Source organism: Tachyglossus aculeatus, chromosome X4 (assembly GCF_015852505.1).
Source record: "Tachyglossus aculeatus isolate mTacAcu1 chromosome X4, mTacAcu1.pri, whole genome shotgun sequence".
In the NCBI taxonomy this organism is placed as follows: Eukaryota; Metazoa; Chordata; class Mammalia; order Monotremata; family Tachyglossidae; genus Tachyglossus; species Tachyglossus aculeatus.
This window is the reverse complement of record NC_052098.1, coordinates 16944866-16970813: the sequence shown is the minus strand read 5'-3', so window position 1 is coordinate 16970813 and position 25948 is coordinate 16944866. Positions and strand designations below refer to the sequence as shown.

Genomic DNA, 25948 nt, shown 5'->3' with positions numbered 1-25948 from the left:
GCGTGATTTCAAGTTGAAACGAGTCTTAAAAGTTCTCGGGTGCCGAAGAGGATCAACCCAAATCACAGTTTCCACGCTGACCCTAGCTCCTACGCTCCACTCTTCGGAAATTCTACCTCTCTTCCTTCTTTTAGAGCTGGAAATGTGCATTCCAAGAAATAGGGATCCAATTTATAATTGCGTGGAAACATTATTGAAGTTGTTCAAAATGTACCAACGGGGGGATTCGTAAGTTTTCCTTTGCTTGTGTACTTATACTCTTTAACAGTTTTACTGATGTAATTTCACATCTTAGTTATTGTTCATGTTAACCATTGTTTCATTTGAATTGGGTCAGTTTCCAGTTATTTTCTGGAGCCATGGATTATAACCATTATAACCATGGATTATAAAGATTTTTATTCATTTATGTTTGTGAGTCATCAAGAAAATCTAATATTGACGGTTCCAGCTACTTCATTTTAAAAATAGCTTGGAATCTTTGGCTCTAGGATTTTATGGGAAATGCTGCATATTCCTTGGAACTATTTACTAGGAAAATATTTAAATTCATTCATTCAATCGTATTTATTGAGCGTTTGCGGTGTGCAGAGCACTGTACTAAGCGCTTGGGAGGTACAAGTCGGCGACATATAGAGACGGTCCCTACCCAACAACGGGATCACAGTCTAGAAGGGGGAGACAGATATCAAAACAGAGCATGTAGACAGGTGTCAAAGCAAAACAGAGCATGTCAAAGCCATCAGAATAAATAGAATTATAGCTATATGCACATCATTAATAAAATAAATAGAGTAGTAAATATGTACAAGTAAAATAAATAGAGTAATAAATAAATCGCCCACTTACATTATTTTTTTGGAAATAAGAATTGGAGAAGGAAATGTCCTTGGAGCCCAGTTGTGTCAAATGACTAAACTACAGTGACTTCTTAGAATGGCTCAGTTCTAGTTTTTTTACAAGATTAAATGAGACACCTAACATCTGAGGATCATATCCTGACCTGTAAAAGAGGCGGATATGATGATCTGATGATAGTTCTTTTCTGTCTTCCTGCTGTCGGCCTTTAGTAGAGTTACAGGCCCGCTTTTGACCAGAAAAAATTCCAATTGACTGAGTATAATTACATCCCATTTTGTACATCATAGACCATGTGCAGATGACATTGAGTTTTCTCTGCTGTGCCAAGCATAAGTCATTGACGTGATTGTCTTGCTTCATTATGTCAGTTCAGCATATATACGTTTGAGAGGGAAATCCCCAGGCCAATGTTGGGTTACTAAATTCTGGCGTTTGCCTCAATGACATGTATACCGATCCATGTTTACAACTCCCCGTGAGTCCAACCTCCTGTAAGGCTGCACTCGGGAACCTTCCGAAACCCAAACGGTTGCACTGAGTTGTCGACATGAGGACAGTAAAACCTTTCCTTATCTGTTACCGCTTTAATAAATCCCAGGGCTGCTGCAGCCAGTTCCTTATTTTAGCAATTTAAATTTATGATGGTTTGTGAGGATTTTTGTTTAATTTCGAAAACCGAACTCACAAAGACCTTAGAAAGTCATTAGAAGCGTGAAACTGTTTAGGTATTGAACTCACTGCCGACTAATGTCAATAAGAAGGGGATGATCTAGTCAAACCACTAATGAAGGAATTTGCGAAATGTAGCTCAGGAAAGGTTTCGTGTTATAAGGATATGAGTTTTCCGTTCAAAGGTTAAACACGTGATCTGCAGTCTGGGTGTGTGATAGCGTCAGCTGCTAGATCGATTTTTTAAAACTAAAGCGATGCAAGAGGACTCAATAGGGCCAGCGTGCAGAGATATGTCTCTAAATATACATTTTTCAGTGGGAAAGGCGTGTTTATTGTTGACCCTTGGTGAATTCGTGCCAGTGTACTGTTTCTCGGATTGGACTTTCTCCTCTTTGGTTCTAAATTGTTTCTCTGTGTTACATCTCACATCCGCTCCCATTTCTGATGTCTCTGTCGTCATCGCACCTTTATAGGGATACATATAGGAAGAGCTGTCCTTTGTATTCAGAGATAACGCTTGCTGTAAGAACGTGATTGCTTTGTCCTGTTAGTCCACCCTAATGTTGCTTCCATAGTGGATTCTCAGATACTCCAAGTTGAACGTAAGGAAAACAAGCTGGAATAGAGTATCTCCAAACTTCTTTTCATACTACGGGAGTGCAGATTAAAGGCAGGATCTGAAGGAATGATTCTCTTTCATAATATCACGAATAATACTCGGAACATTATCTTGGTGGGAAGATGTGAAAAAATACATTGGTTTCTATTCCCCATCTGGGGCTTTGAACTGTGCACTTCCATCTTTTTGTGTTCTCGTAGCCTTTGGAAAATCCTATTGGGGTTCTTGTGCCGTAGAACTCCCTCTGACTAGAATGCCTGAATATTCAAGCTGGTTTGCCTTTGTCATGTGACTCGTTTTTGTTATATTTTCGGAGGAGGGAGGAGGGAACGATGCCCCTTTTATCTAGTCAGTAGTCAACATTGAAGCAAAAATTGAACCTTAAAATTTCTATCAAAATTTCTCTGGTTAGCCTTTTTGTACTATCTTGTCTTGAGCCCTTTTTTTAATGAAATCTATTATCAGATTGAAATGGCGATTGAGACGCTGCAAAAGTCTGACGGTCTGTCCACTCACAGAAGCTCTCTTCTCAACAGCCATGTAAGTTGCCTCTTCTTCATGTAAACTAATTTCTTGCTTGTTCCGCATGTTACCTTATCTCTAAATGCTTGTTTTAGTCATTTACTCATTTATTTGGCTTCTTAACCCTCTTTCTCAGTCACTTACAATCTGTACATCACTCATCGCTGTTTTATCCAGTCAAATGTCTCAACACTGGAGGCCTCGATTCCTTTCTTTGATAGGATTTGCATCATTTCAGACAATTTAACCCATTTGAAATGAAATAACAAGGCATTTGTTGGTTTAAAAAAAACCTGTTAAGGAGTTCTACGTAATCCAGATTCTTTAGCTTGACATCTATTAGAAAAATATAGACAATAATGGAATGACTAGGGAATCAACAATAATTTGTGGGGGAGGGAGAAAGGAAAATGCATGCATGAATAATATCCTCTCCATTTAAAATCTGAATGACAAACCCACGCATGAATCATTTAGAAAGTGACAAACAATTGCACGTGATCTATAAACTGGCATTAGGCAGCCATACCAGTCGGTGTGGTCCATCGGCCTGGGAACCGAAAGAAATTAAGCTGAACCATAAAAGCAATGAGTCTGTGGGCATGTAATCCTTTGTAAAACTTAAATATGTGATCCACAGCATTAGTGCTCTATTTCTTCGGTGTACTAATGCTCACTGTCATCAGATGAAGCATCACAGTGACACTGGTAAGTGTGGGAATGATCAGTTGAGAATATGGAATGGTGAAAAGTTCATTGGAAGCTAACCGACTGCTGTTTTTTGTGACATATGAGGTGAAGTTGGACTAGATCAAAAATGAATGCATCTGAGCCTAAATTTGTAGGTACCGGTGTTGCCTTTGGTTTCCCCCGTCGAAAGTGGGAACGTTAAATTCAGCAATGAAATCGTTTAAGATTATTTTGATTCCCTATCGTTCTCTTTCCCCAATTCTTTACTTAATCTCCCCGTTTTTAGAAATGAATGGTTACCCGAAGTGTTGCTGAAGAGATCTGTGGTTTTTATACCCCCATCTGACCGAAGTTTGTTCATGTTAGGTCTTTTTTAAAGTGTGGGCTTATATTTTGGTAGGTCCAATATTGTATATAATGAATGAAAATAAAGCAGAGAAAGAATAATTTGTAACATGTTTGGAATTCCTAAAAATGTTCATCAGTATTCCCAAATAAATTTAGTTCATTCCGTATGCTCCTTTGCCATTTCTGATTTGATAAGGTCGTTTGAATACTGAAATCCAATACTGAAAGTGCATCGTACGTGTTAACTGGGAAATGAAAACGGATTGTCTGTAAGATGAAAACTGTTCAGCCAGGCTTGTGGAAAAGTCTCATTTTGTCCCATTGCTTTTAATTTCCTTTGGGAAAATTGGATGTGAAGCGTCCTGGTCTTTGTAAATGTCCTGAACATGTTTTACTTCTTTGTTACTGGCTCGAGGCTCGGTCTGTACGTGTTACGTAATGGGTTGAGTAATACTAAGGGGTAGGGAGATGACCGATGACCGTTGAGTGTTTGAAATGTGAAGGGAGTAGAGGGACGGAAGAATCTGCAGTTATTTCTTACAAAGACCAGAGATCTGGGCGGAGACCCAGGCTCCAGAATCCCGCCCAAATGGCGGCCCCTGAAACCCAAATTGAGCCCTGGAACTGTGGGTCTCCGTGAGCTGCTTGGGTTCACCGAGGCCATCCACTGTAGAACATATTCTCTCGAATGAAAGATTCATTCAATCGTATTTATTGAGCGCTTACTGCGTGCAGAGCACTGTACTAAGCGCTTGGGAAGTCCAAGTTGGCAACATAATAGAGACGGTCCCTACCCGACAGCGGGCTCACAGCCTAGAAACATAAAGACCAATTGGTGTCTGCAGACCTTCAAATGCGAACTTCTAGACTCGGACACATTTGGACTCTTTACTATAGTGAGTCTTTGAGACTTCGCATAGTCCCTTCAATTAAAGATATATATTATGGAACGTGGAAAGCGAAGCCGAGAGAGAATATAACAATAATAATAATGGCATTTATTAATATATGTGTCTCTGTAAATAGATACGCAAGAGACAGTATATATCCTGGATATCTGTTCATCCTTAGCTCCTCTGTATTAATGTTTCTGTTGGGATATTTCATGAAATTTTTCATTGACAAACGTGTAGGTAGGAGAACATATTTATATGTTTTTATTTTAATGCGGATATGTTGACAAAATGTTAAAGATTTTGAAATTAGTGTTCTTATATAATTCATGTAAAGATAATTGATGTTAATGAGGGGTATGAATGAAACTACAACAACAAGCAAGTGTGTTGCACTCTGTGCCTTTCTTGTGCATTATACATTGTGGCAAATTATTTGTGGTTATAGCCATCATGAAGTTTTTATACTGTGTAGTAGCAGGACATATTTAGCGTTGTTAATGTAATGACTTTTTTTCATCTATCCCAATTCTATTTTTATATGTTTTACATAGTAAAATACCTCAAATTCCTTTCTGAAGCAACTAATGTATCAACAGGACTCGTGTAAAATCACTCTGAAGAGAGCACCTGTAAAATGTATAATGATAAGCCCCATCACCATGCTAATGTTGTTTATGTTTTTCAAGCCTCTAACAATACAGTTCATACTATTATTGAAAGAATTGATGCTGCTACCAATTTTACAAAAAATGATTTAAAGTTTAAACTGGGTTCTTTGTATAAATTATGGTTGATGCCTAACTGATTGCTAGATGTTTTATATTTTGTCATTTTAACTGTTTTCAATCAAGTTGTAAATTCCTATTGAAAGGCAATGTTGAAAAGTATTCTGTCTGTAAAGTTCTCAATCAAGTTGAAGCATCTTGAAAAGTAAAAGATGAGACTTTATCTGGACTTTGTGGTCAGTGCTTAAAGCTAGAATGATTTCCTTGGCTCCAAATTCGCACTTAAGATGTGCAAAGCTCCGGAATCTGGATTTTGCTGGTTGTTTGCAACATCTGTAAGGTTTATAGGCTTGTGGAGTTTTCAGCATAAGAAATTGTAAAAAGCCATGTGCAATTTTTTCTTTCCAATTTGTAATCCTGCAAATGATCATTTCATGCTTTTTGCCACTAAAATCTATCTACACTAAAGCAAAGTTCCTTGTTTTATACTCGTCTTCTACTTTGCTATTCCAACATTGGTAATTCATTCATTCAATCGTATTTATTGAGCGCTTACTGTGTGCAGAGCACTGTACTAAGCGCTTGGGAAGTACAAGTTGGAATGTCAATTATGGCAAAAATAACGATTGTTGGCGTGCATATCATTAGTAAATTGCACTTAAAATGAATCCTAATGGGTTAGCATCCATCTGGAAAAATATCCCAAATGTTACATGTAGAGAAGTTAATTTGGAAATGCCTCTTTGGGTGGGGGGAGACGAGAGACGAGGGGAGTTTTGGCAGTCGGATTCCTTTGGGAAAAAAGAATTGTTCACTTTTCTCAATCTAACCAAAATTAAATAAAAAGATTAAAAATTACATTGGTTTCTACCATCATATATGCTTATGTCACTTCATTCGTAAAATAATGAGGCTCTTCTACACCAAGATAAAGATTACAGTCTCCACTGCTTGGGAATTTTTTAACCACTTTTTTTTTGCTTCTTTATGGCAAGCAAGTAATATAAAAGACATCTGAAAACTTTCAGAAAGCTCAGTGGGTTTAAAGAAATGCCAGAAGAAGTCAAATTCAGTGTCCCGCTTCCTAAACATTAAGACACTTCATTATTTTGATGGCTTGTAGTTAAACCCAGGTAAAAATACTCTATCCACTCACTCGTTCTTCAAAGCTTCAAGGGCACCACTGGGAGAGTCAACTCTCCAACAAATATTCCAATTATGTGCCTCCCTATTACTCATTTTAAAGCTTTAATAATAAATTCTTCCTTCTAGAATATTTCATCTTTGGAACACCCGATGTTGAATTGAAAATGTTAGAGTGGATAATAGTTCTTGTTGAATGTAAATGGATGGATCCGAATTGAAATTATATCAAGAAATGGAAAAGGGAACCAGCAACAATGTGTATTTTCTTTTACTCTACAATTTAGGCTGAGACTTCAGTAGTCTTCAGTGGAGGAGTGAGTCAGCTATCCAGATAATTTTAGCATGTCTGCACTCAATAAATATGTTTGCCTGTTCAGAAAATGTAAGCACCTACACAGTAGGCACTCAATAAATATATTTGCATGTACTGACAATTCAAAGAAATTCATTTTGGCAGAATTAGCTGTACAGTTGTTCCAGCCCTCCACTTCACTTGTAGTGTTGACCCAGCCTTTTAAAGGGTGAACTTTGAGTAATGAACACTCACTTCTACTTACCTTTTCTTATCATTCTTTAGTCGGAATTTAATTTTGCAGAATGCAGATGGAGCATATGCGTTTACCTTTTTTTTTTAATATGAAGAACTTACTCTTTTAAAAACGTTTTCACTATTCGATGTGCCCACGCATTGTACTTGAAAGTTATGGGCAAGTATACGAAAAATTGTTTCAGCTATCATTTTCAGAATTTCCTTTTCACTGAGCAGTTGAATCTGGCAAGAGGGCAAGTATGAAATTGAAAGAGTTGGTAGAAATGGATTCATTTTTACTAACCCTCATAGACTAATCCTCATGGCTGCCTTTAACACCGTGGCTCACCCCCTTCTCCTGGAAACACTCTCTAACTTTGGCTTCACCGACACGGTCCTCTCCTGGGTCTCCTCCTATCTCTCCTATTTTCCATCTACACCCACACCCTTGGATAACTCATTCTCTCCCAGGATTTCAACTACCATGTCTTCATGGATCATTACCAAACCTACCTCTCTGGCCGTGACTTCTCTCCTTCTCTGCAGTCTCGTATTTCTTCCTGCCTTTAGGACATCTGTACTTGGATGTCCCACCAACACCTCTAAGTTAACATGTCCAAAAGAGAACACCTCGTATTTCCACCCAAATCTTCCTCCTTCCCCGACTTTCCCATCATTGTAGACAAGACCGCTCCCCACCGTCCTTCTTCTAACGTAACATGTCCAAAAGAGAACACCTCGTATTTCCACCCAGATCTTCCCCTTTCTCTGACTTTCCTATCATTGTAGACAAGATCACTCCCAACCATCCTTCTTGTTTCACCAGCCCATAGATTTTGCATTATCCACCACTCCGCTCTCTCATTCAACCCACTTAGTCTCTCACAAAAACCTGTTGGTTCTACCTTCACAACATCTCTGGAATCCGATCCTCTCCACACAGACTGTCACGCCCGTCGAAGCATTTATCATCTCCTTCTTCAACTACAGCATTTAGCCTTCTCGTGACCTCCCTGTCTCCAAGCCTCTCCTCCAACCAGTCCACACTCCACTCCACTTTCCGGATCACTTTTCTAAAAAATCGTTCTGCGCGTGTCTTCCCACTCCTCAAGAACCTCCAGGGGTTGCCCGTCGGCCTCCACATCCAACAGAAACTCCTTACCATCGGCTTTAAAGTACTCAATCAGCTCGCTCCCTCTTACCTTACCTCACTAATTTCCGACTACAACCCAGCCACGTCAAAGCCCTCCTTAAATCTCACCTCCTCTGAGAGGCCTTACCTGACTAATCTCTCATTTTCCCACCCTATTCATCCTCCCTTTTGCATCGCCTACGTACTTGGGTCTGTACCCTTTAAGCACTTCGCTACTTGTCCTACCCCCACAGACTATAGGTACATTTCCTTATACTCTGCTGCTCTCCTATCTGTAATTTATTTTAATGTCTGTCTCACTCACTGGACTGTAAGCTCCGTGAGGGCAGGGACCTTGCTTACCAACGCTTTGATTTTATTCTCCCAAATGCTTAGTGTAGTGCCCTGCACGTGGTAAGCACTCAGTAAATACCACTGCTTGAATGATTGATTTTTGAATAGTTAAATAGGTTATTTGTTTGAGTTTTCTCAAAAGAATCAGTTGCACTTAGAATAGCTACAAAATTATATGCGAGCCTGAATATGAAGCCGTTACTATAAATTAGAGTATATTCCTACCATTGATCCAAAATGACCATCTTAAATTCAGTTATCAAGAAATACCTTTTGTAACTTTTTTCTGTGTTCCCTCTCCATTTGAATGCTTCTCAAGCATCTTCTAGAGTGCTTCTTCCTTGTCTTTTTTCCCCCACTCACTTCCGTATTGTCGACCCGTCTTTTGTGTTCTTCCTCGGCCCTTTACGTAGCTCAGGTAGTCTTTGCTTGTGACTAAGGCTACAAGTATTCCACTTGAAATAATTTTAAATATACTTACCCATAAAGTATTCTAGGAGGTTCTTGCTTAGGAGGTTTTTTTCTGCCTAACCAAGCCAGTCTTTACCTAACCCCTCTTCCTCTCCCTTTCGCTCTTCTCCAGGCTTCCCACTGGATAGCAAGCTCCTTGAGGATAGCGATCGTGTCTACTAATTCTGTCGTACTCTCCCAAGACCTTAGAACAGTGCTGGGCATCCAGTAGGCGCTCAATAAATGTTATTGATTGATTGTAAGAGGGGAACCCCTTCTTCCTCCCCCTCCTCCCCTTTTTCCCCTCATTCTTTATCTGCCCTCTCCCCACACTCCACGCCCCCCTTCAGTAATGCCTCTGGGTAAAGTTTAAGACAAACAACTGATGTTGCTGGCAGAGGCTGTGAATTCTGCTCAACTACCTTCCTGAAAATGGGGAGAGACCAGCACTCTCAAACAGTAGCCCCACTTTGGGGTAATAGCAGCAGCAAAGACGCAGCATGCCCCAGTGGCTGGAGCGCGGGCCTGGGTTCTAATCCCAGCTCCACCACGTGTCTTCTGTGTGACCTTGGCCAAGTCACTTCTCTGTGCCTCAGTTACCTCATCTGTAAAATGAGGATTAAGACGCGTGAGCTGTGGACTGTGTCCTACAGCGCTTAGTACGGTGCCTGGCACATAGTAGACGTTTAACAAATGCCATTAAAAAAAAAATGGGGCTGAATCTAGGAGGATTGGCTCCTGGACAGTTGCACTCATCCTGGGTCAACTAGGGTGAATGTAATTGTCCAGGAACCCTGTGATAGACTGTGATAGGGCCTCTAGCTGTAACAGGGAAGCTGGAGAAAAAAGAGAGCGTATGTTCCTCGGTTCCACCTTTTCGCATTTCAGCTCCCAGCTTGCCTGTGCCACTTTCCAGGATTCAAGGGACTGTTCTCCACGAAGCCCCTCTGGGCCCGAAATTCCAGAGAGCTGCAGCAGACTGTAAACTCATTGTGGACAGGGACTGTGCCTTCCAGCTCCTTTGTATTCCTATATTGTACTCTCCCAAGCGCTTAGCACGGTGCTCTGCACACAGAAAGCGCTCTGTAAATATGATTGATGGATTGATTGGAAGCGGCTCTTCCGGCACAGTACTGGGCTGGGAATGCGTCTGCTAATTCTGCTGTATTGTAATAATAATGATGGCGTTTATTAAGCGCTTTATAAGTGCAAAGCACTGTTCTAAGCGCTGGATGTACTCTCCCAACCACTTAATCCAGTGCTCTGCACGTAGTAAGTGCTCAGTGAATACCGTTAATTGATGGGCAGAAATGTGTAGGGAGGAGGGTCAGTGTCTGAGGAGTAAAATCATCAGGGCAGATGTGTGTATGAGGGATTTTTGTGCGTACGGGTCTGTCACTTTATGTCTCCGTGCCTTTTCCCCTCTACCGACCACTTCTACATCTCTTACCCAGGTTTCTCCTTCTCTCTGCTTCGTTCTTTCCCTCTGCCTCTCTTTTCTTTCTCTGGATCTCTGTCCTCATCCTATTTTCGGATCCCTGTCCCCACTGCAGGCTCACCGCTTTACTCTGTATCTTCAAGAGAATAATGGGTAATTCTGTTCACCCATTTCATTTTCTTAATAATGGATTGGGGGTTAGGTTAATAATCACATGACCAAAAAAGGATTAGTAATTTGCAGCTTTTGAAAAAGCGCGGCCCACACGTAAGAGTAAAACCTCGTTTGTGACCCTTCCGCGGTAATGAGTTTTACGTACCTGCATTAGCTCACGTTCGAAAGGCATTTTAAGCGCATCGTGTGACGCAGAGTAACTGGAACGAATGTTCCTCGATGGAATCGCCCCTCGTGAACGACGGATGAGCCCCGGCCCGGTCGTGAAGGCTTCAGGATCGAAAATCCGCGGCAAGGAACTTGCCCGGGGCCATTTTCACTCTTTCGTCCTTGCTAGCGTTGTTCCCGCTGGGGTGCGGGATGCAGCAAGGTGGTAGACGGGAAAGGGTGTAGCACGCCGCAGAGCGCATGTGATCATTTTACGTACAGAGCCCACCGGCTCGGCTGTGGCACCGTAGGCCAGCGGGCGGATGTCGGGGCAACTGCCCCAGTAGCCGTCGTGGACATCGCCAGCCGCGTTATCCAGGAATTTTCCCAGCCCGTCTGTCTTCCGCATGAGACGCCGTAGGTTGTTCTGCACAGCTGATGACATCACCCCAGGAGGCATTCCTCGACTCCGGCTCTTTCGCCTCCTCAGTGGAGGGCGGAGTCGGTCAGACTTGGAAAGTTACGCGCGCGCGCCAGCGGGACCCACGGCCAATTAAGGATTTCTGCACTCGGAAGATTTACGCCTCTTCCAACTACCACTTGAATGTAATTAGCGTTTCAGAGTCCCGAACGAACCTTTGCACTCTCCAGCTGACACGTGGGTATAGTCGACGGGTTTATAAATGCAGTGTATTTCGTTGGTTATTGTAATAACGTATTGGAAAATCATTGCACTACGCCCGGTTCTAATATCACACAGTGTGCCGTGTTCTGGCGAAGCCGCACGTTGAAGATAACTCCCCCGCAACATTCGACCGTCCTGATGTCGTTTCTTTGGACACCGAGGCACGTTATACGCAAGCAAACAGGCTCGCCATGTCCGAAGAACTTCCCCTCCTAACCTTTCAGGCAGAATGCGCGGTGAAAACGTGTTACGGCAGAACGGAGTGTGCTTTAAAAATATCTTTGGATTTGCTGAGCAATTTCTTTGACCGTTTGCTGGGAGCAAGGGCATGTTGTTACTGGGCAAGTTTACCTCATCTGCTGCAGCATCCTCAGACATCTTAATCTTTAGGTCTACATAGGTGCATATATAAGGCATAGGTCGTTTGTATGTGTAAATATAGATGCACCGGTAAAAAAAAAACCCAAACATTTGATTCTAAGACGTTAGTGAATTATTAGCTGATTGCCTATAGGCTTTTGACCATAATTTCTGTCTTTTATGCTCAATTTCAGGGTGTTTGTGAAGTTTGCAACTCTTTTCCCAAAGAATCGGTTACTCTTTCAGACCCTTTGAAAAACTGAAAGGATGAGTAAAGGACAGAGGAAGCAGTATTAGTTACACCCGTTTCCCTTGGGCTGTCTCTCCCTTCCGATTTCAGTGCTATACTTTTTGCATATGGTTTTTAAGTTTATTTCAGTTCCGTATTTCAGATGCTAACATGTCTTTCAGTGTGCCCTAAGGCTTACCGAATGTTTAGACTCGCACAGAACTTCAGTTCTAAAACACTGCATTCAAATTCTTCTCCACTGATTGGCTTCTGAGGATGATAACAACATAGACAATGTACCTTAGGGGTATTTTGATGAATTATTTAAATTTCATTATGAAAATGAGGATAATATTTTCTTACTGTTCCGTTTGTTGTCGTTCACTTGATATCACTAAATTCATTTGAATTTACATAATATACATTTTTGATAAATATTCCTGCAAACAAGTTTGTCATTCCAAGATGAAAGGATTGTGCTAGAACATTAAAATTCTGCAAATGAAATCCAAAGCGATACCAGATTTTAACTCCGATTCCGATTTAAACCGCATAGCCTCTAATGTTGTGTGTTAAAAACGTATATCCTCTAATATTGTAAGTGTTAAAAAAAAGAAATGCTTTCAAAGGCTTAAATTGTCACAAGTGTAATGTTTCCAGGTTTACTTCAGATGGGGCGAGGATTGTTGCAAGATTCAAATTTCAGTTATTTCATATAATAAGTCTGAGGATGAGGCAAATTTCATTTTTGGCATGGAGGATGTGTTAAATTCTGGATTTGTGGAGCCAAAGATCAATTTTCTCTGCACCAACATATTTTCTCAACGGTGCATTGGCACCTTTTTTGTTTTCCTTCTTATACGAGGGAGACTGGTCATTTGGCAGGACCTCCATAAATAGCCCTACAAACATTTTAAATTCTAAGATACTCCAGTAAATTTTCATCTGTGAACAGTTACTGGAAAAAAAAGTCACTTTTCAAAGGGCTAAGCCATTGAAATTTTATGAGGCTAGGAGTGTTCTCATATGGGTCAACATAGGTTCACTTGAAAGATAATTTCCAAATGCAACTGAATCAAATGTTCAAGAAATGTGGCCTAGTGGAAAGAGCATGGGCCTGGGAATCAGGGGACCTGGATTCTAATCCCGGCTCCTCCCCTTACCAGCTGTGTGACCTTAGGCAAGTCACTTAACTTCTCTGTGCCTCATGGGCAAAATGGGAAATACCCCTTAGACTGTGAGCCGCGTTTGGGGCCGGGACTATGTTTGAACCAATTGTATTGTATCTACCCCAGTGCTTAGTGTAGTACTTGGCAAATAGTAAGTGCTAAACAAATATTATTATTATCATTAATAACATTATCAATATCATCGTGATTTTAGAGAGTTCTTCCTTCCGTGGGGCAAGTGATCACAAAAAGAAATTATACGAGAAATTTGGCTGTGCATTTGATATGATTCTTCCTTCTTTAGAATTTGCCCTTTCAGTATTTATTCTACCTGACAGTGCCATTGTTATATGGTCGTGTGAATTAGCTAAATTGTTAAGCCTGAAAAAAGTGAATTAAAATCGCATCTTAAACCTGTACAAGAAGGGCTCGACGGTCACCGAAAATGTAACCGGTAGATATGCAGTTCCCTGATATTTGGCATTAGAAGGTTATTTACCTGGAGATTTAGATTCCCGTCAAGTCGTTAAAACTGAAGCTGAAGTCGCTAATGAACAGGGAAGCAGGCAAACAATGGCAAGTTTCATTTCCTATTGCATATAGTCCAGTGTCCATGCTCATTAAGAGAAGCAGCGTGGCTCAGTGGAAAGAGCATGGGCTCTGGAGTCAGAGGTCATGGGTTCAAATCCCGGCTCTGGCAATTGTCAGCTGTGTGACTTTGGGTAAGTCACTTCACTTCTCTGTGCTTCAGTTCCCTCATCTGTGAAATGGGGATTAAGACCGTGAGCCCCCCGTGGGACAGCCTGATCACCTTGTAACTTCCCCAGCGCTTAGAACAGTGCTTGGCACATAGTAAGCGCTTAATAAATGCCATTATCATTATTATTATGGGCAGGGAATGTGTCTGCTAATTCCGTTGTCTTAAACTACACGCAGTGCTCTGCGTGGAGTAAGTGCCCAGTAAATACGATTGCTCGACTGATTGATTCTAAGCCTTCTCCAGGTATCTTCAAGGCCCAGGACGTAACCGGTGGGATTTTATGCCCTGGGAAGTCTCTAAGACAGGCACGCCGCTCCTGGAGAGTATTGCCGAAGCTGCATTCTGGCAACTCCTTGCCCCAGAAACACTCAGAGTGGGAGGCAACTTGCCAATAATACGCCTCACGCCTGTAGCAACGAAAGGGAGCCCCGTGGTACCGCTAGAGTTGGGAGTAGCCATGGTGCAGTAGAAAAGCAGCTTGAAAGTGGCAAGAGATGGCTCGCAAACCCGTGGCAGCAGCTTTACGGAGTAGTACAGACCTCCATTCTACCCCAAGTCTGCCAGTGGGAAGGGGGGACGGGGGAGAATACGGCGACGCTAAAGTTGGCCCACTCCAGCCCTTTAGGTATTCGTTTATCTTGAGGCCTTCGATTTCTTTATATCCCTTCATTTCTGAATTTTTAGTTTGTGTGCCCCCCCCCCCCCCTTTGAAATACGGTATTGTTTAGTTCATTGTTGTAATTTGCCGTTTATTCTGTTTATGTACTTTTATTCTTTGTGGTGTTCATTCTGTGCATACGCTTGCCGGTTGTGTGACGTGCTCTTTGCAGTTTCACTCATTTGAATGTAGATGATTTTGACTGTGCTAATAGGTTGCAGGATCACTGGTGCTTAAATGTTATTTGTCTGGCTCTTCACGTTGTAACAAGGGTCTCAGCAGACCAAAAAGATTTCAAGCGGCTTGGAAACCATTTCGGTAGCATTTCAGGTAGCCAACAGCTATAGAAAGATTACCTCAACCCTGATTATTGGAAATCACGCTACTCCGGTGCTTGGAAATCAATTATGTTTTCATGTCAATAACATGCAAACTGTAAATGACACTGATTTCTAAGATTCCCTGTATTGCTAGGGTCTGTTTTCTCTGGGTCCCCTTATTTTTGTTGACTCTACTTTGCCAGGGATTAAATTGCCAGGGGAAATGTATTGATCAGTCATGAGTATGTTCAATCAAGTGGTAAATTCTAGGCTTGGGTCAGACCTCCGTACAAGACAGCCTGTTAATCTGTTGTAAAAAAAAAAAAATAGTAATAAAGATAGATGAAGTGGCACACCTTCAGTCCAAGTAAGAAAACCTCTTTTCTATGATTGTGTAGATTATACTTATTACAAATTGGCATGATTATTTGAATTTAACCATAGTTTCCAAAGTAAAATATATACAGAAATTTAATAGCCTACGCTCTTGAATAATGACAAAAGAGACATCGTCTGAGATCACAAACGTCACGAGTTCAGCTGTTGACACGTATTTCCAAGATGTTTCGTACGTGTAGGTGTACCTGACATCCAAATTCAGTTAAATTTAGTAAATGACTCTTATTACGTCCTCAATCTCTCTATTGTGTAGAGTTTAAGGGTTCAGATTGATGAGTAGATGTTTTGCTAGGTTATGTTGATTTTGTTTGCTTATTCTCTCTCATTTATAGCTCCAGTGGTTGTTGGATAATTATGAAACAGCAGAAGGAGTAAGCCTTCCCAGAAGTACCCTTTACAACCATTACCTACGACACTGTCAGGAACACAAATTGGATCCAGTCAATGCTGCCTCCTTTGGAAAACTCATACGGTCGATTTTCATGGGGCTTCGAACCAGGAGATTGGGGACGAGGTCAGTACTGAAATTCCGTTTGCACTCATTTTTAATTTGCAGGACTCGTTACATTGTAACTGGAGTAAATGGATGTCAGCTCACAGTACACGTACAAGTGACCAAAATCCCTGGAAGAGTGAAAGTACAAGAGGATTAGACTAGGAAGAGAAGGTGTCTGGCAGCGTCAGAGATGTGCCATGGAAAAGTTGTGTTCACTTCAAAATTCAAAAAAACCTGCCAGGGACATGGGGGTCAGAGTTGCTGGATGGAACTGTGTATTTCTTAGTGAGGTAAAAGGAGAGAGGTGGTCTCTCGGTCTCAGAGAGTGAGGGGTTGACTCTAAATGGAGCTGTGCCTATGAAATCATAAACCCATTCTAAGACCAACGGACGTTACATGAAGACAACTGGCGTATTGTTCCTTGTTTAAAAGACCAAAGTGACTGTAATGCTAGATGCGAGGTGAAGATGGCTGACCACGTATATCGATCACCAGAGGGATGGCAGGCTAGTAAAAGTCATCTCGTGAGTCAGTACATTTTTGAACTTATTTGCGATGCCCCCCTTAGTGGTTTGTAATGGCCTGCTAGACTATCCCAATTCTTGTTTCTTCTTGCACACAACAGATATGTGAGAGGGCAAATACAGTGTGACTACAAATATGAATCTATATACTTGCATACAGACTATATTATTGCTTGAGAAGAACAGTGAAGGTGCCTAATTGTTGGAGCATTGTAGGATTTTTAGATGCGATGTGAGGATCATTTCCTTCTTGTGAATTTTAACTGAATAGCCAGCTTGTAGCAAACTTAAAATTCTGAACTCCCCAACATGCACCATCCGTCCTTTACATTTCAGAGAACTTAGTGAATCTTAAGGCAAGCAGCTGTGCTTTGCAGGAACTCCTCTATCGTTTGGTAATTCCTATCCAGAACTATGACAATTATGGTTCAACCATCTAGTAATACTTCTTAGCTAATGGAAAAATCGGACCAAAACTTTGGCGCTTGTAGGTTCTTCCCAGCATATTCTTGTAGAGCTATACTATTGCTTTCCTTGAGAAATATCAATCAGTCATATTTACTGAGCACTTTCTGTGTGCAGGACACTGTACAAAGTGCTTGGGAGAGTACAACGCAACAATATGACAGACACATTCCCTGCCCACCTGAGCTTACAGTCTAGAGGGGGAGACAGACGTTCATATAGGTAGATAAATTATAGATATGTACAGAAGTGCTATGGGGCTGGGAGCTGGGGTAGTGAATAAAGTGACACAGAAGGGAGCAGGAAAAGAGGAAACGAAGGCTTAGTCAGGGAAGACCTCTTGAAGGGGCCGTGCCTTCAATAAGGCTTTGAAGGTCGGGGGAAGGAATTGTCTGTCGGATGTGAAAAAGGAGGGCGTGCCAGGCCAGAGGCAGGACGTGGGCCAGAGGTGAGCGGGAAGATAGAGGAGATAGAGGTACCGTGAGAGGGTTGGAATTCAAAGAGCAAAGTGTGCGGGCTGGATTATAGTAGGAGAGTAGCGAGGTGAGGTGGGAGAGGGCAAGACGATTGCTTTAAAGCCCATGGTGAGCGGTTTCTGTTTGATGCGCAGGTGGATGGGCAACCACTGGAGGTTCTGGAGGAGTGGGGAAACATAGAAGGAAGGTTTTTGTGGAAAAATGATCCAGGCAGAAGAGTGAAGTATGGCCTGGAGGGGGGAGCGTCAGGAGGCAGGGAGGTCAGCAGGGAGGCTGATACAGTCATCAAGACGGGATGGGACAAGTGCTTAGGTTAACGTGGTAGCAGTTTGGATGGAGAGGAAAGGACAGATTTTAGTGATGTTGTGTAGATGGAACTGACAGGATTTAGTGATGGACTGAGTTTGTGGATTGAAGGAGAGAGAGGAGTCAAGGATAATGTTATCTTGCCTGGCTTGTGAGGCAAGAAGGATGGTGGTGCCATTTACAGTGATGGAGAAGGTCATTTGGGTGGGAAGATGAGGAGGTCTGTTTTGGACGTGTTAAGATTGAGGTGATGGCAGGACATCCAAGTAGAGATGCCTTAAAGGCAGGAGGAAATGCGAGACCTTAGAGAAGGAGAGAGATCAGGGCTGGAGATGTGCATTTGGGAATCATCTGCATAAAGGTGGTAATTGAAACCATGGGAGCAAAATAATAAGAAGAAGAAGAATGGTGGTATTTGTAAGTGCTTACTCTGTATCAGGCACTGTACTGAAACACCAAGCACTAGGGTAGATACAAGACCGTCAGGTCGGACACAGTCTGAGTCCCACGTGGGGCTTACAGTCGAAGAAGGTGGGGGAACAGGTGTTGGATCCCCATTTTGCAGATGAGGCAGCTGAAGCACAGAGAAGTTAAGTGACTTGCCCGAGGTCCCACGGCAGGCAAGTGTCAGAGCCAAGATTAGAACTCAGGCCCTCCGACCGCCAAGCCTGTACTCTTTACGCCAGATTTAAAAAACTCTGTTTTAACTCGGAACCCTTCTCTAAATAGGCGAAGAAAACTGGGCTACGGAGTTTTTTCTTAAGCAACAGTACTGTCCCGTCTCTTAATCCGGTGCTACATACGCACGTTTAGAAACGTTTGTGTTTTTGCATAGTTGATTTTGCTTTCCAAGTAACGGTAGTTTGTAGCTCATCATTTTAACGTTGTATAATGTCTTTGGAAACAAAGGAAGGGCGGGGAACTGAAAGCCAGAGAAGGAAAGCGATAACTGATCTGGTGATGGAATTTTAATATCAGGCAGTATTGAAATGATAGCTGAAGTCACTGGAAATAGAATGATAGGAGAGGGAACTGCTGAATCATTCTCCTGTAGAGAGTGTTTTAGCTCTCAAATACTTGAAGTGGATTTAGGAAATCTGGGGAGCAGATTTTTTTGTCGTCGTTGCTGTCCCTAGTGAAGGACACAGAAGAAATCTAGCAAAGCGAATACAGATTGCAGCGCGGTCAAAGAGGAGCCAGTGTTTACAGTCTATTCTGAGGTTTCTTGTTATGAGACCCCCTCAACCTTCAAGGTTAAACTCCTGTTGGGTGTGCTTAACCCACTAGTTCTCTGGGTTCCCGGATTAAAAGAGGAGGAGCATTGATTCGAAAGGCTAGCCACTTCTCTGTGAATTTGAAATCTCTTTTAACTGGAGTCTGGGATTCCCTACCTGCTCTGGTAGCTAGCAGAGCTTTGGAGCTCCTGTAGGCATCTCTTTCTTTTTTTTTTTTTTTAACCCGCTGATTAACTGGGCTTCGTTATATTCTAATTTTGGTATGGGTTTCCAAGAATGTAAACTTCAAAGCCAAAGTTTATTTTTTAAGATAGTAAAGATCTACAATTAAAATAGAACACAACTCAGTAAAGCTCCTTCCACTTCTTTCTAGAAATGGAGAAGTGAACAGATTCGGATTCCTTATTAATTTTTAGATCTTGAGAAACCACTATTTTCTGATTTGACAAGAATTTACATGTTTAGAGTTGTCAGTTTTACAAGCATTCAGAAATCCTATCAACAAACACAGTCTTCCTGATGAAGGTGGAACAAATGTGGAATTATTTGTCCCAGGTGGAAATGTTCCATTTTCACAGAAAAACGCTCCATTATTAGATTGTATTGAGCATACAAAAAAAGATAAAGCCGCGCAAAACCTGTGACAAACAGAAGATGTTTCATAGTCACCAAGAGAGGAATTACTCTTTTCCAGTATGTCTGAAGCCCTCTGCTTTTTTCAGAGTATTTTAATTAACAGCTTTACACACACGTATCTCATCCCTGGAACCAAGAGGTCAACATTGTTATTGTCACTTGGTGAAGTAAATGGGAAGTACAGAAACTTGTCCATAGTTGGATAATGAGAAATACGATTTGATTCTGTCCCCTAAATAATACAGCCTTATTACTACTTCCATTAATACAGAATCCTTTGTATTATTATTTGAATTTGCTGTTAGGCAACAAAATACCTTCTCCAGAAGAAGAGACCTAATGAACTTGATTTAAAGTTCATTTAAAGTTCCCTGAAAAGTGGCACGGCCTGGTGGAAAGAGTCCGGACCTGGGAATCGGAGGACCTGGGTTCTAATCCCGGCTCCGCCGCCTCCCTGCCGTGGGACCTTTGGCGAGTCATTTAACTACTCTGTGCCTCAGTTCCCTCATCTGCAAAATGGGGCTTCGGTACCTCCCTCCCTCCTACTTTGACTGTGAGTTCTAGGTGGGACCCGGTTATCTTCTCTCTACCCCAGCGCTTAGTACCACCATTATTATTATTAAAGTGTCATTTCAAATACTTCATTCATTCATTCAATTGTATTTATTGTATTATACAATTGTATCAATTGTATTCAGTGCTCAGAACAGTGCTTTGCACATAGTAAGTGCTTAATTAATGCCATTATTATATTATTGAGCGTTTACTGTGTGCAGAGCACTGTACTAAGCACTTGGGAAGTACAAGTTGGCAACATATAGAGACAGTCCCTACCCAGCAACGGGCTCACAGTCTAGAAGAAAAAATAATGATAGCATTTATTAAGCACTTACTATGTGCAGAGCACTGTTCTAAGCGCTGGGGAGGTTACAAGGTGATCAGGTTGTCCCACGGGGGGCTCACAGTCTTAATCCCCATTTTACAGATGAGGTAAATGAGGCCCAGAGAAGTGAAGTGACTTGCCCAAAGTCACACAGCTGGCAACTGGCGGAGCTGGGATTTGAACCCATGACCTCCGACTCCAAAGCCCGGGCTCTTTCCACTGAGCCACGCTGAGGATGGATCTCTGAAACAAGGCCGGTGTTAGGATAGGATGGGTTGGGCGGTTGCCCGGGGCCTCAAACATGGGGGAGGCAGGAGGGAACTGCTTCACTCACCCAGAGCCCCCGGTTTTGGAAGGCTTTATGTGGAACGGGGGGACACAATCTTGAGCAGCTAGCTAAGACGCGTCCCATCTGGGATGGCTTAAGGAGCAGTACAACTGAACTGGCAAGTACTTCCCGTCTTGAAACCCCAGTCCCTTATTCCCCTCTTGCTTCACCAGTCAGTACTGGCCTCCATTGGCAGCGCTCATCCCAGGATCTCCGTTGGCCTAACGCCGCCCTCGGTATGGAGCGAGGGAGACGTAAACCGGATTATGGTGACAGGCTGCGGGGAAGACAGGAGCATCGTGGGCTGGTGGAAAGACCGTGGATCTGAGAATAAGGAAAACCTGGATTCTAGGCTCACCTCTGCCATTATCCTGCTGTATGACCTTAGGCAAGTCACTTAACCTTGAGTTAACCGGAAAAGCAGTGGATAGAGCCCAGGCCTGAGAGTCAGAAGGACCTGGGTTCTAATCCCGGCTCCGCCACTTGTCTGCCGTGTGGCCTTGGACAAGTCACTTCACTTCTTTGTGCCTCAGTTACCTCATCTGTAAAATGGGGAGTAAGATTGCGAGCCCACGTGGGACTGTGTCCAACTGATTAACTTGTATCTAACCCCAGCGCTTAGTACAGTGCCTGGCACATAGTAAGCACTTAACAAATGCCATAACAATCGAAAAATAAAAAATAAAAACCACCCCAAAACCCTCTCTGAACCTCAGTTGCCTCTGTACTGTTTGTTGGGTGGATGTTTGGAGGATAAAATGAGATAATCAGAATGCAGATGTGCCGGATCAATTCAAGTTATCATTAGCTTTGTCCTATGAAATTCTACTGGGTTGAATATACAGATTCTTCTAAATGAACTGGGATTGAGTATTGGACACAAAGTATACCCAGTTCTCACCTAAGGCAAGGGCTGAATTCTTGCAAAACCTCATAATAAGGAAAACTTCCCCACAGCCATTTCTTTTGACACTACATTGTGCTGCATCCAGGCTGCCACTCTCAAAAGAATAACCCCTTATTCCCTAACAGCGATCTAGCCAAACCACGTAATGGGAACGGGTGTTAGGACTGAACTGAGTGTAGTTTAGAAACACCAAAATGAAATATAATTTCAAAATCCCTTTCAAAACAGAGAAAGGCATTTTTCCAAACGGATTGGTGCCTGAATCTGGTAGAAAGCCAGTTATCTTGGCCAGTATCTTATCCACCTTGTCTTGGTAGTCGACGTAGTTGTGCCGTATCCGGTTAACTTATCTTAATTCCTTTTTGATTGTCTGAATTAGCCTGGATTCATTTAGCCAGCCGATCAAATGTCCACTGAAGTTTGGATTTAGTGATCATATTAACTTATGAATGAGCACCTTTCGTGTCTGTTATAGCTGGAGTCAATTTTTCAGACTTAAAAAATACTAGTTGTTTTACTAACATTTAATTTTCTGTTGTTTATCTTGTTTCATGAAGAGGGAATTCCAAGTACCATTATTACGGGATTCGTGTCAAGCCAGATTCCCCTCTTAATCGGCTACAAGAGGACATGCAATATATGGCGATGAGACAACAACCCATGCAACAGAAACAAAGGTAGATTCTGGAATTATCAGTGAAATTTGAAAAGATAATCCACTTCTACTCAACCAGTTAATGTACAGTCATCATTGAACTGCTCAGTAGCTATTTTTCTGAAATTTGATTCCATGTCGGTGTCACACTGTGTTTTCCACAAACATGTTGACTTTTGAAATTCACCGTTCTATTTCTGTTTCAGTTTGCGGGCCAGGTAGCAGAATTTGGGGACCGCTTTCAGCTTTATGCTCCTGATAAAGGTGTTTTGTTGAGGCAGGAGATGTAGGATTTAGCTTAGTACCCAACTTCAGGCTTCTTCAGATTTGTATTAGTCCGTAAGACCTGGTTTATTCTGAGAGTGGTGCATACTCGGTTGCATTTTCCTTTATACGTGAGCTTCTATAGAAAGGTCATCAGCCTGTTGAGTGAAAAGAGTTTCCCCGGGGGACCGGAAGCATACTCAATCACAGCTGCATAGAAAAGGTTGAATGTGACTAAAAGCGCTACACAACCCTCTGCTGTGGAAGGAGAAAGTGTCAGAAAACGCGCCTTCGATTTACACAACTAGTCGTGTTATTAGCGAGTAGTTGAGGATTTTGTTAAACCTCTCAGGGGGCTCAGCAGCTGATGAACCCCAGGGCTGTTGATGAAGCTTAATGTTTTTAAAGGCCTGTGGCTAAAATGTAAAGGTCTTGGTGTTCTGCTGTGGACCGTTCCCGGATCTGAAGTAAAGCGAATGTCACGTGGGACCGTGTCGGGGTTTGGGGAACTGATGAATAACAAGATTCCAGATGGTGAGAGTTGTGAGCGGTGACAGGGTCAAGTGACCGAAGAACCTAACTTCAGGCTTCTGCGGATTTGTACAAGTCAATAAGACCTGGCTTATTCTGAGAGTGGCTCATAAGCTGTTGCGTATTCCCGTCATTCGCAAGGTTCTGTGGAACGGTGTCGGACTTAGGGCAAACGGTGAAAAAGTGTCAGAGCTGTGGGATCGATGGTTGTTTGGAAGAAAGGGTTGGGAACTATTGTGTACTGGTCATATTGCTCCTCCCCAAGTAAGCCACCATATCGGGTCATCACTAATCGCCCAGGAGTATTGGGTCTGTAAGGCTCAGGGGCTGCACAGTTTTCCTGGGATTCTGATTTCCTAAAAATGCATAGGATCGGTTCTTCCGTATTGGTGTAGTAATAATAATAATAAGAGTAATAATAATAAATAATGATAGTATTTGTTAAGTACTTACTATGCTTCAAACACTGTTCTAAGCGCTGAGGTAGAGACAAGCTAGTGAGGTTGGGCACAGTCTCTGTCCCACATGGGGCTCCCGGTCTTAATCCCCATTTTACAGATGAGGTCACTGAGGCCCAGAGAAGTTAAGCGACTCGCCCAAGGTCACGTGGCAGACAAATGGCAGAGGTGGGGTTAGAATCCAGGTCCTTCTGAGTCGCAGGCCCGTGCTCTAGTCACAAGACCGTGTTGCTGCTACGATAGGAATGCGTTAGAAGAGTCACATAGATATTCCTAAATATTCTTGGTAGGGGTAGCAGGGTCGGTGGCAGTCAGACTCCTGGAAATTTGTACCCCTAATATCTGATCGTATTTGATCTCCAAACTGAGAAAAAGCGGGAGAAGATTAGAAAAGAAAGCCCTCTCCTGAATTTTTCAGTTTCTGAAATAGCAAAATTCCGGCTTCACCCGTCGTGTTCAAATATATTTTGAATGATAATCGAAATGTTAGTGTCCTGAAAGGCTCAGGTCCCTCATGGTGCCTGGCAGAATGCTCTTGCCTGGTTTCTACCCTTCATTTCTAAGGAACCCACCCATAGGGAGGGTACGAGACTCGGGGGGCAATTGCTTTGTCGTGTAAGGTAACTAGAATACCAAGAGGCAATAATTTCCCTTCCCTTGAATCTGGAAGCAAATAATCCCAGAGGATTTAAAAGCAAGGAAAGGGGGAATTTGGGGATTGTTGATTTTGTTTATTTTTCAGTGCCCTATTCTTCCTTAGGATCGGGTAGAATTAGACTACTTTTAAAAGCCACGGTGACTGATCTTGAATTCATCAAAGTTCATGGATGTGAGGAACTAAGTAATCCGGGGTGGCCGCTTCACTTGATTTTATATGGTTTGAGAGATTTTTAGGCCATAAAATGGATTTCAGTCTCCACGGTCATTTTGATGATTCAGTGATGGTTTTTCCATTCAAGAGAAATCTGCTGTACTGGGTCTAGAGGAGAGTGGTCGTATCGTGGGGAGCAGTGGAAGAGAGGGTCTCTTGGACTCGTCAGATCTCACAGAGATTTGGAGGTTTTTGCCGTCAGGGATCAATCATTAAACAGCCATGAAATTTTAGACATGTCAGAGGCTGTCAGTTGTGCCACCCCAACCTCTGATATTGTTTCTGGGCCTGATGCACACCAGTTCCTGAAGAGTTCTGTGGTCTACATGAGGAAAAGATGGCTTTCCAAATATTATCGGACCTAAAAAATTACCACTCCTAATTTAAGGCATTCCCTGTTTGACAAAATGTTAGTTGTTTCGTTGATGTTCAGCCTGTGCTCAATTATGAATATACACAGATGAGGGAGAGAGAATTGGACCGGAGCAATATTGGCCTGGACGCTAAGCTTAGTGGATAGAGCACAGGTCTGGAAGTTAGAGGGACCTGGGCTCTAATCCGGGCTCCGTCCCATGTCTTCTGTGTGACCTTGGGCAAGTCACTTCACTTCCCTTGGCCTCAGTTACCTCATCTGGAAAATGGGGATTAAGAGCGTGAGCCCCCCGTGGGACAACTTGATTACCTTGTATCTACCCCAGCGCTTAGAACAGTGCTTGAAACACAGTAAGTGCTTAATACGTACCGTAATTAATATTATTATTCCTGGATAAGCGAAATCCAAAGATAATCAAAAATGTAATATTAACCAGTAGCTTTTAAACTGTTCGCCTGCCTCTCCTAATCTTAAACATTTCATTAGAGCTAATACTCTTTTTATCTTTATGTTACCTTGTTTCCTTTCACCTTCCTAGATTTCACCGCAATGCACTGCCGCAGGCTCCACGGCAGCGGAGAGGAGTAAAAGAAGACAGGGGCCTTTGTAATCCACCGAATCAAGACATGTAATCAGATTTTTGAGATTTCAGAGATTTTTATCTTAGAGTAATTAATTATAAGGGGATTTTGAGTCAGCTTCCATCCAGACTAGACTTAACGAAATTACCTGTTACAGTTCTGAACATTGGACCTCACCTTGTTGCCTATGATAAGTTCAGAAATTGTTCATTCTCAGTGTCAGATTGTCAAAATGATACAACCTTAAACACTCGGGGCAAAATTTTCCAGAGGTAGCCGAGGAAATTTTGCCTGCAGAAATCTTGACGAGACGGGGGGCTGTCTTTTGTGAGGAAAGGGCTGGGACCTGCTGCATAATGGTCATGTTGCTCCTCCCCAGGTGAGCACCATATTGGATCATCACTAATGGTGACACAGAACATCTCGGCAGTCTCAGGGCTATGAAATGCCGGGAATGCTCAGTTTTCCTGAGATTCCGGCTTGCTTTATATGTATAGAATTAGCTATATAATATTTAATATTGAGTCGATATGGATGAGTTAATGCTTTCACATAAACAGACCCTTGTGAAATTTTAACCCTGCTAATGTTCGGCCGTTTTCGGGCTACGCAACGAAAACAAATTAGAAAGGGAAAACCTTCACTGAAAATTGTCAGTGAACAATACAGCAAAATG

At 42.3% G+C, this 25948-nt stretch overlaps 1 protein-coding gene across 2 annotated transcripts in view; it reads left to right on the top strand.

Moving 5' to 3' along the window:
• Positions 1–25948, top strand: part of RFX3 (regulatory factor X3) — a 261490-nt gene that overhangs the window by 139976 nt on the left and 95566 nt on the right. For both annotated transcript variants that reach the window (XM_038769597.1, XM_038769596.1), the window contains 3 exons: positions 2618–2692; positions 15616–15797; positions 22097–22216. In XM_038769597.1, the coding sequence (XP_038625525.1) occupies positions 2618–2692; positions 15616–15797; positions 22097–22216 (377 nt within the window). The remainder of the gene's footprint in view (positions 1–2617; positions 2693–15615; positions 15798–22096; positions 22217–25948) is intronic.